This window comes from Myxocyprinus asiaticus, chromosome 34 (assembly GCF_019703515.2).
Source record: "Myxocyprinus asiaticus isolate MX2 ecotype Aquarium Trade chromosome 34, UBuf_Myxa_2, whole genome shotgun sequence".
Lineage (NCBI taxonomy): Eukaryota > Metazoa > Chordata > Actinopteri > Cypriniformes > Catostomidae > Myxocyprinus > Myxocyprinus asiaticus.
Window position 1 is genome coordinate 33,381,986 of NC_059377.1, and position 18,202 is coordinate 33,400,187.

General features: G+C 36.0%; 1 protein-coding gene across 1 annotated transcript in view; it reads right to left on the minus strand.

The window, feature by feature from the left end:
• Positions 1-5,041: 5,041 nt before the first annotated feature.
• nudcd1 (NudC domain containing 1) overlaps positions 5,042-18,202 on the minus strand; it is a 31,893-nt gene continuing 18,732 nt past the window's right edge. Inside the window, exons 7-10 of the mRNA XM_051671309.1 lie at positions 16,453-16,597; positions 15,622-15,747; positions 6,432-6,591; positions 5,042-6,244 (exon numbers count right to left, since the gene is read on the minus strand). Of these exons, the coding sequence (XP_051527269.1) occupies positions 5,958-6,244; positions 6,432-6,591; positions 15,622-15,747; positions 16,453-16,597 (718 nt within the window). The 3' untranslated portion in view covers positions 5,042-5,957. The remainder of the gene's footprint in view (positions 6,245-6,431; positions 6,592-15,621; positions 15,748-16,452; positions 16,598-18,202) is intronic.

The window sequence follows — 18,202 nt, forward strand, 5'->3', positions numbered from 1 at the left end:
CAACGGTCAAACATGTCCATCTAGGCTGAAAAATTATGTTTGTTTGTGGCCATTCCACCTTCAATGAAGATTTAGTAATATTACTATGTTATTGCTTTTGACACAGCAAGAGGAGTGAAAAATGGATTTTAATAACATTCAAAAATCTTTACTGCTAATCTGGTGTTCATAGGGAGTCATTAATGTCAGCATGACAAAGCCAAAAGTCTATTGAGTTTTTTCTCTCAGCTTTTCCAATGCCAAGGAGAGGCCTTCCTAGAAGATTCTGTTGTTGGTGAGAAGCCAAACAGCCATTCGGCTATTCAGATCAACGGTATTTCTTTGAAACAAGTAATCAAAAAAACACTTTGCAAAACCAGCATGTTTGTGCCCAATGGTAAGCTAATGCAACCCTGAAATCCCCTTTAAAATGCACATCTTCCCAACACAGAGCTGATCACGGCTAGATCTTATTGACTAACACTCAGGCTCTGTTTGGACACATGCAGAGGTTAATGGTTAATTAATATAGACGCTTGAAGCTATATGGTTTGCTGCATTCATATCATCCCTTGTCTCATTTTTAATTTTTTTTATTTAGAATAGAATCACCTTCTGGAGGAACTTTTCACCAAAAACACATCCATCATGATTAGACAGACTAAGCTCTCCAGACATGAGTTAAATCCTTTAGGATTGCTCAGCAAGAGGAAATGAACAGAGATACAAAGACATCCAAAACATATACTACATGTGCTGAATTCAGAGTGGAAAAACAAGGGAGAAAGGCTGTGATGCAGTGTTCCCAGAGTATCAACACTGGAGAGAAGCTCACTTGTATTGGGGTTAATAAATTCCGATTGCACCAAACACCATGGAGTGCAAATAAGAATTGACATCCAGACACGTCCCTGGAGAATAGTTTATCCATTAAACTGAATAGGGATTCTCAAGCCCCCTGCCCAAAAAAAAACCACGATAAAAGCATCATAAGTCGGTAATATGACTCTTGCGTGGTCACCATTCACTTTCATTGTATGGAAAAGAGCACCTTGAGCATTCTGCTATAAAAAAAAATAAAAAAATTCCCACAGAAGAAAGAATGGCGAACAGGTTTCGAAAGACATGAGGTTGAGTAAATTATGACCGCATATTCATTTTTCAGTAAACTGGACATAGTAGCTGCTCTTTTATCATTTCTAAACCCTTACAACAACCTAATAGCTTCTTCTAACTGGCCATGGCTGTTTAATTTGTACATGAGAATGAGTTTCTAAATTAAAACCATGTTAGGACGGAAGATGGTAAAAGAGCATAAAGGATTATTTTCTTTTAAAACATCCTTGTAATGGATTTTTCATATATCCGTCTCAAGAGGTTGATACATACTACACAAACTGCCACTTGAGCAGAATGTTTTCCATCTACAGTACCACACAAGGATTCCTTTGAAACAGCAGTCTGCCTTGAACATACAGTATTAACAATATATTAGTTGCTATGCAGACTAATGCACTGGGCACTCTGGCTGCTTACCCTCAATTACACTAAAGAATTAGAATTGTGTATTCATTGCAAGGCAGCATCGTACTTGAACATGTCATTTGTGTGATGTATCTTTAGCAACAACAACTACTGTCTATCAAAATCTTTGTCTCCATTGCTAATTTCTATTTGCCAGAAGGTTGTTACAGTTTCTGGTCTAGAATCAAGTTATTGACCTTTCTGCCTGGCATTGCTAAATATGTAAAATTCTAGTTAACTTTCTATAATTGCTTAAGAGGTTGTTCCAGGTTTTGTTAATTGCATCACATTTCACTTTGCCCTGTTCTCTAATGGCAGTGGCTCGGGCTGTTTCTAAACAAGACACTACATTGATACTGTATGGGCATTCAAAACAACCTTTGGCATGGAAACCTAAAAACTGCTTTGCAATAAACGCATGTATACCTGGAATATACACCCACTGAGCACTTTATTAGGAACACTATGGTCCTAATAAAGTGCCCGACATGATCTTTAGGCCTCAAGGTACGACGTGTTGTGCATTCTGAGATGCTATTCTGCTCACTACAATTGTACAGAGTGGTTACCTGAGTTACCGTAGCCTTTCTGTCAGCTCGAACCAGTCTGGCCATTCTCTGTTGACCTCTCTCATCTACAAGGCGTTTGCGTCCACAGAAATTCCGCTCACTGGATGTTTTTTGTTTTTGGCACCATTCTGAGTAAACTCTGGAGACTGTTGTATGTGAAAATCCCAGGAAATCAACAGTTACAAAAATACTAAAACCAGCCCGTCTGGCACCAACAATTCATGGTTGAAATCACTGAGATCACATTTTTTCCCTATTCTGATGTTTGATGTGAACAATAACTGAAGCTCCTAACCCGTAACTGCATGATTTGCACTACTGCCACACGATTGGCTGACTGGGTAATTGCATGAATATGTAGGTGTACAGGTGTTCCTAAGTGCTCAGTAAGTGTACTTTATAATTGACTCTGGACCGTTGAAAGCAAAAAAAATTTCAATGCATATCCAGGTATAACAGTGTAATTCCATGATCTGTCATGGCCGCATAACCACCCCAGGTGTCTGATATCAGTTAAAACATGCTAAACATTTGCATGCGAAAACCCTTTACTGATCTCATCATGCCTTTCAACTTACACTATGATTGGAAAGCATAAAGAGCATCTCAACATACATTACAAAGATCTCACATACCTTCCTCTCAGTTGTCCTGCGATTCTAAGGCTAATAATGAAACCAAACATCAAAGGCTAATTCAATCGCAAACCCATAATTTAATCTGAAGCTTGAACAATATAAGGCCCTGTTCGCTAAACAAAACAGCCAAGACAGGAGAGGTAATTATCTATCTCCCAGGCACATCTCTGTGGATGCGGACAAATTACTTCTGAAAGGTCTGCAACACAAGGTGAAAACAAGCATGCAATAGCCTAGACCGAGGTAAAGTAGATTAATGGTAAAACCAAAGAAAAACACAAGAGACTGAGATTCTATTGCAAAGTGTTGTGGAGGCTCAGTTTAAAGCTCCCTTCAAGCTCCACTTTAACAATTTCTTTATGTAACAATGTTAGGCACATTGTTGTTGCAGTTTATATACAATGGGGTTCCATTATCAAACTTGTAAAAAAAAAAAAAAAAAATACTTCTATTTCACATTTTTCTAATTGAATACGGTTACAATTTATTTTAGTGTCCTTTTTACAGTGTAAATACAAGAGTAAACACCATGAATTTCACACACCATTGCACTTGTGTATATGGCTGTGTGACAATTGTAACGATGTTGGCTGCTGACAATGATGGCAATGACGAAGATGACGTGAAGATGAAGAACCCAAGTGCAGTTTATTTACAAAAGTGAATGCCCTAACTATACACGTGAACTAAACATAAACATGAACTTGACATAAACCTGACTTGATATAAACTTGGCTTGACATAAACGTGGCCTGACATAAACATCTATACTCACATTCATTCAATACTTGACCAAGACACAATGGAAAACATGAGGCTTAAATACATGGACATGGGGGAACATAAACCAATGAACAAACAGAACTGATAACAAGATAATTAAACGATAAACCAATGAAAACATGACACATGAACATGGAGGGAAAACAGAAATCACATGACAAGGGAAACAGGAACTAAACATTTCAAAATAAAAGACATGAATCAACTAAATACACATGACAACAATAAAGTGATTTGATTTGATTTGAGTAATTAACGATTATTACTAATTAACAACATGTACTTACTACAGGTTTAGGGTTTGGTTTAGGGTTAGTTGCTTGTAATTATGACTATAATTCATAATTTACTTTTATTTCTATAGTTAATACATGTAATATGTGTAACAAGCACTGTAAAATAAAGTTACCTTGAATACTTTTTCATTACAAAGTGAAAAGTTGAATTTGTAAAATGTATTTCTTAATATTTGGTTTGAGAGCATGTACTCAAGTTGGCATGGACTCCATAAGCTCCACACCTTATGATCCAAGTTATTAGAGCATGATTTGCGAATTTTCCAAAAAGAGCCTTCTGTGCTTCAATTGGAAGCAAGGAATACTGACCTTTCAAACAAATAAGTTAGCATGGCCAGTGTCACAAATTCGACATAGAAAGAGTGTAGAATCTTAAATGTTTCTTCTCATTTTAAGTTTTTTTTTTTTTTTTTTTAAATCCTAAAAACTTCCAGGTTATATCCAGATTTAAATTCGTTTTTGTATCTCTGACTTTTAAACCCCACTTCAAATAAGCATTATTAAAAACTTGTTACTTATTCTATCTGAAATGCCTTTTGATCATGTAATACAGACTATTATACTGAAACACCACAGCTGTCTGTCCAATTTTAAAGCAATCTCATGGCATTTGCTATCTGCTGATCTCTGACTGATGACTCGGTGTGCAACCAGCTGTCACTGTAATAGCACAGAGGGCTGAATTTTACAGACTTTAAGGCAGAAAAACAAGGACAAATCAAAAGCACTGAAGAGGAACATTACAAACCAGCCTGATGGTTGTGGATAGCAAAACATAATCTGAAAGCTCATTGAATGGTGTTGATTCTATAATATTGAACGGACAGTTCCAACTCTCAGTTCTGATTGGATGAGCTATGTTCGAAGCCGTTGTAAAATGCCAGTGCAAAATGCCAGTGCACATCTGTGACTGCATATTCAAGTTGCTTGGCAACCATAAACAGCCTAAAGTTAGACTAGAGCTACACTAATACTATACAGCATAGCAGAATAATTGTTTATTCTGATTAGTATTATTAAAAACTCTATCAGAATGTTGCTGATATATATATTATTTTTTTAATAAAAGCAATAAGCAACTAAGGAATGTAAATGTGATTTTACCATGGTTAAGGTTTTACTCGCTTCGAGTCGTGCCTCAGAAAATCCTTTACAAGTGGTAAAATTACTGTAATGCACGGTCTCTCGTGGCTTATTGCTTTAATGTGTGTTTGAATGAATTTGCACAAATAAAAAGTGAAAAACCACAGTGTATTAAGCTGCTTTTTATTTTTACCCATATTACATTACATTCTAATGCTGATAACACATCTGTAATATAACTAACATTCACGCTCAATTGTATCTTTGCGGAGGGTGGTGACTGGTGAGCACACATTTTAAGCAAATTTTTACATGTAAAGATGAGATAACACAAAGACACACCTAAACATCACAGAATTTCATAATAGAAAGGAACAGTTCACCCCAATATAAGTCTTTAAATTATTTACTCACTCTCATTTCGTTCCAAACCTGTACTGACTTTCTTTATTCAATGAATTTTTTTTTAAAGAATGCATTGGTAATTTTTTCCATGCAATTTCATTAAAAGGGAACTGGTGCTTTCAAGCTTCAAAAGTGACCATAACATTTTTCATACAACTTGTGTGCTATATTCTAAGTCTTTATGAATGGAACAGATAAAAAATTAAGTCGTTATTCACAGAAAATCTTGACATCTGCCCTAGCTCTCCTTAGCACATTCTTAAGAATTCATAAGAGCAATGTTTTCAGAAGACTAAGTCATATGGACTACTTTTATGATACTTCTTTGGTGCTTCCTTTTTGAAGCTTAAAGGCTTTTGTCCCTGTTCATTATAATTGCATGGAAAATAGCGATCAGTACACTATTCAAAACAACTTCTTTTGTGTTTCTCGGAAGAATGAAAGTCATACCGGCTTAGAAAAACATGAGGTGAGTAAATGATGAAAGCATTTTCATTTTCGGGTGAACTATCCCTTTAAGTACTAGAAGGGTTGAATTTGCCCCAGTACACTGAAATCCAGGCCAATAGACTGAAATTTTCCTATGCAGTGATTCTGTAGCATACGTGTTGCAAATACACCCTGAACAACCTTGGAGCAGAATTAAGCATCAATTCATCCTGCAACAATACTGGAAAATGCTAATTGTTCACTTTTAGTACAAACAGGTTGTTGGCGGTCAGGACAAACAGTCTCTCGTTAGTGGCCCTGAATCCTAGTACAGGCTCATTGCTGTCCAGATTGGCTACTTGTTGCTTAGCGACCTGCCCGACTTGTCGACCCTGTTTCCGGTTGAAGAGCACAGTGTCGACTGGCGAGGGCTGACGATAAATGAAAACTCGCCGGAGGCACTCGCCGAGAGCAGTGTATGAAAAGTTGGGGGCACAGGTTGCAAACTTTTTATCACGTTTTGAAGCTTGCACATAACCTAAACAGAGAGAAAGAATACAATTAAAGGTGATGAGTGTAATTTTTTATTGTCAAAATGCTCCTTAAATGTACTGTAAGCGATTTTAGCCATTCTTGAATTTCCACAAGCTGAGCCGTTGGATTAGCCACGCCCCCTCTTTTCAAAACCCCGCACTCAGTGATGGGTAATGTATATTTGGCCTTACCTAGTGCGTTAAAGGTAGCAATGTGCTCCCATATGTCGTTCTCTTGGTTGGGACGTGGCTGCCACAGTAGGGCATCAACATCATGCCGTAAGCAGAAAGCGGGCATTTCAGAGGGGTCAGTATGCACCAAGAACAGGAACTGGTTGCTTCCGAGGCTTACCTAAAGGTTAAGAAAAGGCAAATTAAATAATAACCAAATCAGTTAAATTCTGATGATTTTACAATTTTACATTCTTTGACAAACTTCCACATTGGTTCATTTGAATACTATTTTAGTCATTTTACAGTTTGCTTTGGTCTATTTGTTGGACTGCTTGGTCAGTACTGAACTGACTTGAACTAGACATTTTTTATGTTTACATAACAATGAATTCAAAAGATCGAAAAGGTCTAAACTGTTATCTAAAGCATATGTAAAATTATGCAAAAGGATCATTACCAATTCTCGCAATGCCTTGTTTTTAGCTTGATTATAAACAAATTCAGCTAAAAACTGTATATTCCCCTTGTGGTTGCCTCTTAAGTCTTCAGGATTTATCTTGTATCTCCACAGTCGAGTTGGGGGTTGGGAAGGGAAAATGGATATTAATGGATATTTAATTATTTTGAGTCCTATTTTTAACTCTACCTTCTGTCAATGACATCATTCCAATAGAAATGAGAGAGAAAAAGATCTACATACACATTTCCACAAAATCCCATATTATGAGGCGTCCATCTGAAACGGTAGCAGGTTTGAAGCGGCAAGAGTAAACAACTGAAAAGCGACCATCATATTGGCAGCTGTAGGTAAACCATCATTATGTTTGACCGTCACAGACATGATGTAAAATTTCTCGATTGTTATGAATCATGATCCCTTTCATGTAGCATTCTGATTAGATGACTTCAACTCTTAGTGACGTTTCTGTACCTCTGCTTTTACACTTGTCCTAAAATACATTTGGTCAATGCTGGCTGCCAACACCTCATTGAAATTGTCATTTTCCAAACCACAGCTTGCTCTGCTCACTTGATGAGTATATCTGCGTATCAAATTCAGAGCAATATGTGGCGGACATTATTTAACAACTAGTGTCTCCTTCAAACACTCAAATGCCTGCTAAATTGCAATCACTGTCACTGAGACATTCATTAATGCGACTTCCTTTTACCGCTTCGAACAATTACAGATACACTGTTGTAAATGTAATTACTGATTTTGCAATTAAAATATAAGAAATTTTAGGAAAACTTTAGATATCAATAATGAGTTTAAAAGAATTAAACATTTATTTTAGGAATCTAAAGATGACAAAAATGATGACCTTGTGTTTAAAAGTTCAAATGGATGACAAAAAGACTATAGCACTGTTCTAAACCTTGGTGAGCTGCCTTGCTGTCTACATAGGGATAGACAGCATCCTAACTGAAATAAAACCTCATAAGTCTATTCCCTCTATTGATTCTAATAGAGCGCAAGAGTGTCCACCCTTTTTTTCATCCGTCCTTGTTCCGGAAGACCAAGTAGAACGTTAGTAAAAAAGTTAGTAAATTAAAGAGAGCTTTGAACTGCTCTTAAGTCCATTAAGTGCAACTTTAACGTATCTTTCTCTCATCTTTCACTGTTTATCAAAGACAATGGGACTTTTAATAAACTGTATAAATATATTTTGATTATTGGAAAGCCACTGTAAACTATTTCAGAGGATCAAAAAAAGTGTTTGCTACGAAATTAATAGGCAGTCTCCGCAGTCTGCGCATGTGACATGATAGGTCTAAATTTACAGTATAATGTTATATTAGCCTTCTTTAATAAGCATAATTGCAATAGCAATAGAAACGATATGTTCTTATTAAACAGATTATTTAAAAAGACATATGAGAGTTATGTGACCCTGTAGTTTAAAACTTAAATAAATAGGCCTAAATAAGTTATTAAAATATGGTTAACAAGGAGATCAGAGTGAGAGTGTGCAATGAGAGATTCCCTCTCTTTCTCTCTTCCTCCTCTTCTTCCTCCCATGGCTGGTTCAAATAGGCTTGCCTATAGTCTTCTTACAAGGCAGTAACAAATTGCATGTTACCTAATTGCAGTTTAAAGGCTTCAAGTACACAGTGCCTTGAACTCTAACCAGATGATCTATTAATATTAAGATAGGTCTATGAGTAGTTCAGTATTGATGTCCGTCATTTTAATCCTGTTCTGTGTGCATTTGTTCAGTTTCCAGCCAAAGTAACAAAACTTTAGACTATGTGAGAGCTCCTTATGATTCACATCGCGGGCATTCAGGTTACATGCATTTATTGCGTCACTTTCATTAATCTCTATAATTGAGCATCATTACATCTGAAAGTCCGTCTTACTATCATTATTTTTTTAATTAAATTCTATGAAAGTTAATAAGTTTCAGTGCCTCTACAAGGTTACAAACAACTTCCATCTTTGTTAATATTTTCACATAATTTTCATGTTAAGAAGACAAACTCCTGGACATACTGGCCAAAGTGATCAGCACCTTTGGACCGGACAGCTCCCGTAATGAAGCACTTTAGTTCTACTTTGTAATGAGCGATATATGTGCTGGTTTGGGAAACAGGCGTTACTCCATCATAAAATAACGAGCGACGTCAGTTAAGATTATAGTAAAGGCATAAGTTGCAATGTTATCGGGAAACCCAGCCAGGGATTTTTTTTAAATCCTTCATAAGAGTTCTAAGCCATGTACCAAACCAACCAGCTTCAAGAAAAATCACATTACAAACTTTATTTTTAAGCAAAAAAAAAGTATTTGAAAATCGGACAAAAAGTACAAGACTGGTAAGTACACCATCTTTCATGAGAGAATGAACTACAGTCCAATCAAGCATTGTGAATGATGTGATCGCATTAAAAACAATGGACAAATATAAAACTATTTATAAGTCTAAAATAAATATATTTTTATTCTGTTGCAAAAATATTCTGATATTAGCAAATACAAGTAGTTTGAGAGTGAAGGGTGACCGACTATTGGGAGTGGGCGGTCGGTGCAGAGCTGGTTTGGCACACTTTTTTCGCCATGATTCTATGATTGTTGGTTCATTACCCTTCAGGATCACGTGCAGTGTAATTCTTCGCCAGAAATTCCGCTATTAACACAATCTTTTAAATATAAATTTGAAATAATGTGGACTGGTAAATTCAGCATACATCGATTAAAAACCTTGTCACTCACGGTAAGTCTGTCTTTAAAAGTTTAATTTATCCTTAAAAATCAATTCCCCTATGGAAAAAAGTATACACTGGCGGCCAAAAGTTTGGAATCATGTACAGATTTAGCTGTTTTGGAAGGAAATTGGTACTTTAATTCACCAGTGGCATTTAACTGATCACAAAATATAGTGAGGACATTACTGATGTAAAAAACAGCACCATCACTATTTGAAAAATGTCATTTTTGATCCAATCCAGACAGGCCCCATTTCCAGCAGCCATCACTCCACCACTTTATCCTTGAGTAATCATGCTAAATTGCTAATTTGGTACTACAAAATCACTTGCCATTATATCAAACACTGCTGAAAGCTATTTGGTTCGTTAAATGAAGTTTAACATTGTCTTTGTGTTTGTTTTTGAGTTGCCACAGTATGCAATAGACTGGCAAGTCATAAGGTCAATATTAGGTCAAAAATGGCAAAAAAGAAACAGCTTTCTCTAGAAACTCATCAGTCAATCATTGTTTTGAGGAATGAAAGCTATACATTGCTTGAAACTGCCAAAAAACTGAAGATTTCTTACAAAGGTGTACACTACAGTCTTCAAAGACAAAGGACAACTGGCTCTTACAAGGACAGAAAGAGATGTGGAAGGCCAGATGTACAACTAAACAAGAGGATAAGTACATCAGAATCTCTAGTTTGAGAAATAGATGCCTCACATGTCCTCAGCTGACAGCTTCATTGAATTCTACCCGCTAAACACCAGTTTCATGTACAACAGTAAAGAGAAGACTCAGGGGTGCAGGCCTTATGGGAAGGACTGCAAAGAAAAAGACACTTTTGAAACAGAAATACAAAAAGAAAAGGTTAGAGTGGGAAAAGAAACGCAGACATTGGACAACAGATAATTGGAAAAGAGTGTTATGGATCTTAACCCCATTGAGCTTTTGTTGGATCAGCTAGACTGTAAGGTGCATGAGAAGTGCCCAACAAGACAGCCACATCTATGGCAAGTGCTACAGGAAGCGTGGGGTGATATGTCACCTGAGTATCTGGACAAACTCACAGCTAGAATGCCAAGGATCTGCATAGCTTTCATTGCTGCATGTGGAGGATTTTTTGATGAGAACTCTTTGAAGTAGTTTAAGAAGTTCTGAACATGTTTTTCAAATTGTAATAGTAATTTTTCACGTTATTAATGTCCTGACTATACATTGTGATCAAATGAATGCCACTTTGGTGAATAAAAGTACCAATTTCTTTCCATAAGAGCAAAATCTGCACATTATTCCAAACTTTTGGCCGCCAGTGTAAATTTTGAACCAAATGTTTTTTCCTTAAATGATTTACAATGCATTTTACTATATGTTTGCCTTATCCACAAAGGACGTGATGTTAAAATTTAGCCAAAAAAGGGCATCTTGTTGCTGCCTACCCTTTGGAACAGTTATTGTTTCAGGAGTTCTCTTAAGATGCCTTAAAATGACATCTAGTTTGGCAGCTCACTAGGCTTTGAAACACAGCTTACTGTATATGTATAAGTTCAAATGATTAATGGATTGTCAAAAAGTTTTCCTTAGGCAATTACATTAGACTTCTGTCTCCACCAATTGTCTTTGCATGACCCAACACACTGAAAAAACTCTGAGCATAGCACACAAAGCCAACTTCTCCAGCCACTGTAATTATAAGGAGGTTGTGAAACTTATTGTTTATGAAAGAGGGAATGCAAGTGACCCCACTGGTGCGTACATTTATGGCGTCAACACTCGCATGCAAAGAAAACAGGATGGCCGTAATGAAACACATCTTAAAATAAAGGCCCTTAGAACCTCCTTTTTGTTATGTTCAGAATCAAATGCGCTACTCTTCGGTTTCTTGGTGACAGGTCAACATTTTTATGGCAAAAATGGGCACCAGGCTGCTAGAACTGTTTCACAAGACCATTATACAGTCATATGTTTAATTCATGAATGCAAAGACTGCAAAGAATGGTCTGTGATTTATTCACATTTATTCATAAAGATCGATTTAGTAAGCATAATTATCCATCCTAATGTGTAGTGACTCACAAAAAAATAAAATAAAATAAAAATCACAGCAAGTAGTGGTGATAGTTAAAGCAAACATCACTGTTATTACTTTGGCACGTAAGACGGCCCATATGTTTGTGCTACGGATATGAATGATACCTAAAAATTGTGCGGCTTGTTGAAGAGAGGTGTGATATTACTTCTCCAAGCAAGTAATATCTGGGATGGTATGAGGGTGAGTAAATGATGAGAGAATTTAAACATTTATGGACTGGCCCCATTCACTTCCACTGTAAGTGCCTTACTGTAATTGTGATTTTTTTTTATTTTTTATTTAATAAACAAGGGATGAGTCTAAATTATTTTTGTGGTATTCAACATTATGACACAAATGCTGTCAATATAACTTAATGTTTTGAACCTTTAAAATACCAAGTGTTATAATATTTTACAGACGGATTAAAAACAGATGGAATCGAAATCCAGTTTGTTAAAAGTGAGAATTATAATGATTATCTGTAATGCAAACTCTTTGCTTTAACCTATAAAAATTCAGACCTAGGCCCCATAAATTTAACTGAAAGCCCTGATTGAAGGTTAATCTTTCTTTTCTATCTATGTGTCAAAGAATTTACAAAAGAAACCGTTGAGCAATGTGTTACCACAGATCTCATGGCAACAAATATTAAAATATGCATCCCTCAGCATCTCTCCAGAAATATGCTGTTTGTATTTAATGAAAAATCACTTTGCTCATATCAATTGGTGGTGTGAAGCTTTTGAGATACAAATCATTGAGATATACAGTAAATGTCAACCGTCTCCTTCATTCATCACCATCGCAGCTCGAGTTGAAAGCCAAGTGTGTGTCTCAGAGGAGATGTGCCACTCTTCGGGAGAGCAAAAGAGAACGAGAAGTTCTTTCAGGTCTGTTCCAGCACCCAGCTGAGGGACACAAACATGCAATCTGAAATCTCTGAAGAGGTCGACATGGGAACGGCTCTCCTCAGAACCTGAAAAGATCTGTGAGTGAGTGCACTCAGGAAAGGCCAGCGTGTTTCACTGCATCAATGTAAGTGATTTAGAAGCACGACAAAGGAAATGGGGGGGGGTCTTCGTGGAATTTTATTCTATGGCAAAGGAGAAACACTCTGAAAGCCTTAACAAAATAAACTGCATGAACAGACACGAGTAAAAGCTAGGACAATAGGAAGAGTTTTGAACAGCTTAAAAATATATATACATTTTATTATTACTATAATATGACATCCTATAGTTACACTGGTTGAGCGTGGCACTAGCATCGCCAAGGTCATGGGTTTGATTCCCAGGGAACCAGAGAAAATGGACCAGTGATTCTACGGAGAGGGGAGTGAAAACAGCCTAAATCAAAATCTAACATAGAAGCCTTCCAGGTTTTTAAAATATTTTATGCATTCATTTTCCCTGCATGAATTGATGTATTAAAAATCAAATACATTTTGCTTCTCAAAAGTTATCACTTACCATTCATAATGAGGCAAATTTAGACTTGCACCTCTCTTGTACACCTATACACATTAGGTATTACACACGGATATGCTGCGCCAAACCTACAGTATATAGTTAACATCAATTAAGTGCTTTGACTTGCTGAGCACAGCTGCACTTACGCTTAAGGCCACTATTTGCTGCGTTAAGGATTAAATGAGTGAAAATTCTTTCTTTCAGTTAGATATTGATATTTCTGGCATGAAAGAACTATTCAAATCTACAAGTGTTACAAGCCAATATAATATAATTGACTTTGCTTTGAGCCACTTAACTTTTAGTGACTGATCCCTTGATCCCTTATGTGTCAAAGAGACTCAGTCAGCGGCACTCGTCAAGTGCAGGAATGTTATTTGCAGCACAAGACATTAGGAGATAAAAATCAATAATTCTGCTTTTCTGCATTCACTCTTACAACACACCTGGTTTCAAAATGCATTCAATCTCAACTCTAGAACAAAGATCTAAAAGCCTCTTTTGGAAACTTGGAAGATAATGATAATAGGTAAGAAGTAAAAAGTAATATAAGCATTGATAAAAATCAATGATATCTTTAAGATCATGTCAGATCATTGTTTTAAAGGGATAGTTCACCCAAAAATTTAAATTCTCTCATCATTTACTCAACCTCATGCCATCCCAGATGTGTATGACTTTCTTTCTTCTGCTGAACACAAATTAAGATTTTTAGAAGAATTTCTCAGCTCTGAAAAAAGAATGATGAAAATGATGAGAATCTTAATTTCTGGGTGAACTCTCTCTTTAACACTACTAGGGAAGACAAACTCCATTGATGGGATAACCTGGTCATTCAGTACATTCAGGTAGTCAGCTGACGTCATTTTATTGCTGCATTACATTGCTGAGCCTAGACCTGACCAGTTGAAGCAATCCCAGATCAAAACACTGCCTCCAGAGGCTTGTATAGTGGGCACTATGCATGATGGGTGCATCGCTTCATGCGCTTCCCTTCTTCCTCTGAAGCGCCCATTGATTTTTCCATTTTCCACTGCACCACATTCCAATCTTTATGCTCCCTAGCAAATTGAAGTCATTTTTTCTGATTAGCCTCACTAACAAGTGGCTTTCTTGTGGCCACACAGCTGTTTAGTCCCAATCCTGTAAGTTCTCTTCACACTGTGCGTGTGGAAATGCTCTTAATTTCACTATTAAACATAGCCGTGAGTTTTACTGTAGATTTTTTACGATGTGACTTCACCAAGCATTTTAGTAATCTCCGATCACGATCATTCAAGATTTTTTTCTGACCACATTTCTTCCGCAAAGCTGATGGTTCAACACTATACTTCCAGGACAATAATTTGCCTCTTCTGAAACACAGTAACATCTTTTTTCACAGCTGCGGGATATGCCTTCCAACGTGGTTGTTTAAGAAATGAGAAGATACACACTTCATTAGTTGGGGTTAAAAGAACTATTGCCAGCTGAAACAAAGTAATCACTGCAATAATGATCCAATCATAGACTCTTAAGTATCTGCTTATTTAAATACATGCAGTTCAAATGATAAAAATATATATAAATGAAATGTTTCTCATGATCTTAAAAACCTTTTGCCTGAAGGCGTATGCTTAAATGTTTGAAATTAGTTTTGTAGACAAAAATATAATTGTGCCACCATATTAATTTATTTCATTACAAAACAAAAATTGTATTTAAAAAAAAAAAGTTTTTGAAATTGATGACTTGGACCGAATAATAAAGAAAAGCAGCCAATAAGTGCCCAACATAGATGGGAACTCCTTCAATACGGTTTAAAAAGCATCCCAGGGTGATACCTCAAGAAGTTGGTTGAGAAAATGTCAAGAGTACATGTCTGCAAATTCTAGGCAAAGTGTGGCCACGTTGATGATGCTAAAATATAACATAGTTTTGATTTATTTTGGATTTTTATAGTCACAACATAATTCCCATATTTCCATTTCTATTATTCCATAGTTTTGATTCTAAAATGTGAAAAAAAAACAAAAACAAATAAAGAATGAGTAAGTGACCCTAAATTTTTTATATATACACACACACTACCGTTCAAAAATTTAGGTAGTGTGTCTATAATATATATATATATATATACACACACAATATATTCGTTTTTATAGTAAATTAAATCTTTAAAACAAATAGCATTAGTCATGCATAGATTACCCATAATAATGAGGAAATTGAATAAGGGGATGAACAATGTGTAAGTGCAGATTTGTAATCTGGCACTCTGGTAGAAAGGATAAAAAAAATTTGCTGGATCATGGGTAGTGTAGTTGTTCACCAGGAATTTCGCTATTAAACATAATTTTTAAACAATCAAGTTGAAATCATGCTGACTGATGGAATCAACAGGGGCATATGTATACCATTGATGAACAACCTCAGGTTTATAAGTTATTGTTACAAATTAATTCACCTATGATAAAAATGTATGGGATTACCACATGGGTGGTCTTCAGAGTGGCACCATCAAACCGCATTAATGTAGAACTGTCCTCCGGAAACATGTCACAGTCCTCCAGCTCCTGATTGTTGCAAGGGGGCTTGTCCTTCTCTGGGTTTGGATTCTACAGAGTCAAAATCACATGATAAACATCAGAACAGAATTGTGGAGGAAAAAAAACACATAGTATATGGGTGGTCCAATACTACTAATGTTTGTAGGTCAAAATCTACATTAGTGTATAAGCGAAAGTACATATCATAGGTCCTGTAACTGGTCAGCTTTTAACAATGGTGGACTGAATGATTCGTTCATGATTTGCACTGATCTGGTTGCTGAGGTTCTCAAGCAAACAACTCATTGGTTCATAGGACAATAATAAATGAGAGCCATATCATATATTTATTATTATATTACTTAACTAATAAAAGTAGATAAGTATCGAAAATAAAATTAAGTACATTCAAAAGTAATTACTTTTATACTTTTACTCAAGCAAAAATGTAAAAGGAGTACTTTTACTAGATTAATATTTCATCCCAGTTTCGATACTTTTTAAGTACAGAATTTGTGTAATTCATCCAATGTTTTTTTAACAACTTATTGCAACTAGCTAATTTTTACAAATATGTATCTCTTAATTAATATAAGCTCATAGATCTGCATGCATATTTAACTAAAAGAATTAGCAAAATGCTTTTTTTGATAGTTTTAGACAGAGTATAGCATGTAACACCACAAGACATGTCAAGTATTTCATGTCAACTACCCATATAGAGAAAAACATGTTGTGGAAATGGATAGGAGGTGGTCAAAAAGAGCAACTGACCAGGTCCTCAGCAGTGAGATATGAGAGCCTCTGTTGGAGTTGTGATTTCTGCTCTTCACTCATTAAATACTCTCCTCTCCGGTTCCCAAGAACCAACTCAGTCCACAGCGGACCTTCACTTCGCTTTTGGAGACTCACTTCCATACTACACACAAACAAACATACGAAGTTATTTTGGATGAACACATCATCAGACATTGTTGCACAGTGTATCACAAAAACGGAGTGAAATGAATAAAGAATTACATTATTATTTCAATTTAAGTTCAACTTATTTCCTATTACATAGCTGACTGAACAAACACATTCTGCTTTATGGTGTTGACAGTTCTCTTTTAAATAAAGGTTTAATCAAAATTAATTCCGTTTCCTGTGTCTCTACTCTGTGTACATGCACCAATAAAGATGGAACACTTCCAATTAATTGTATGCATCTGAGAACATCTGCTAAAAACAATTCCTATTATATAATCCATTATACTGTATATGCCTCACAGTGAGGACCCTTTGGTTTGCCATACATATGCAAATGACAGTGACATTGACAGCAAAGACAATATACAGAGAAAACACAAACACACATGTAGATACTCGAAAACAAACCCAAACGGAGCTTGGCTCACACACTCGAAATTACGAGAGGAATCGCCAGGGGCCTCTAATTAAAATTAAGGATCTGGTAGCATAAACGTAAGGACAGAGAACAATGTGGAGGAAGGGTTTGTCACGTCTCGTTCACCCGTGATGCGGAGAGAGGCATGTTTATCAGAAACAGGAAGGGATGAAGCAGAAATTCAGATCAGATGAACAACTAATGTTTTAATCATGAAGGCATTTCTGAGAAACAAACTTTTCCATTCTTAAAGGAATATTCTGAGTTCAATACAAGTTCAGCTCAATCGACAGCATTCATGCCATAATGTTGATTACCACAAAAATAAATGTCCACACATCCCTCATTTTCTTTAAGAAAAGCAAAAATAAAGGTTATATTGAGGCACTTTGTAAGTGAATGGGGCCAATTTTTAGAGGGTTTCAAGGTAGAAATGTGAATATTAAAATGTTGTAAAAGCACTTACATTCATTCTTCTGTTAAATCTTGTGTATTATTTGAGCTGTAAAATTTTTAAAATTATAATTTTCTAGGTTAAAAGAGTTAACAGCGTTATGTCGTCATGGCAGTGAAGTTGTAAAATTGGCAATAACTTTACACAGAAAACATTAGCAAGCGATTTTATCACAGTAATGTTAACACATATTGTTCACGTCTTGTGACTATACTTTTGAAACAGTGAGTATTTTAATGTTTATGGCCCCATTCACTTCCATTGTAAGTGCCTCACTGTAACCTCAATTTTTGCTTATTTTAAGGAAAAGGAGGGACAAGTCAAAATGATTTTTTCTGGTAATCAACATTATGCCACAAATGCTGTCGATTAAGCTCTACTTGTATTGAACCTGGAATATTCCTTTAACACGTGTTATGAGTGAGTAAGGAGGCAAAGCGTCAACTGACACCTCTTATAAACACTGTGGGTGGTTGTTCTCCAAATGCAGGACTCAGTTGCTTTGGCCCAGTGTTTGTGAGATGCCTCTTGTGCATATAAACAATATATTTAGCCTTTGACAAAACCATAAAGCTTACCTTTTATTAACACCTGATAAATAATATTAACAGTTTTTCATGTGAGCCGGTTAAGAAACGGTTCAAAACAACTTTACCAAGTTAAAGGTACAAAACACTGTTACG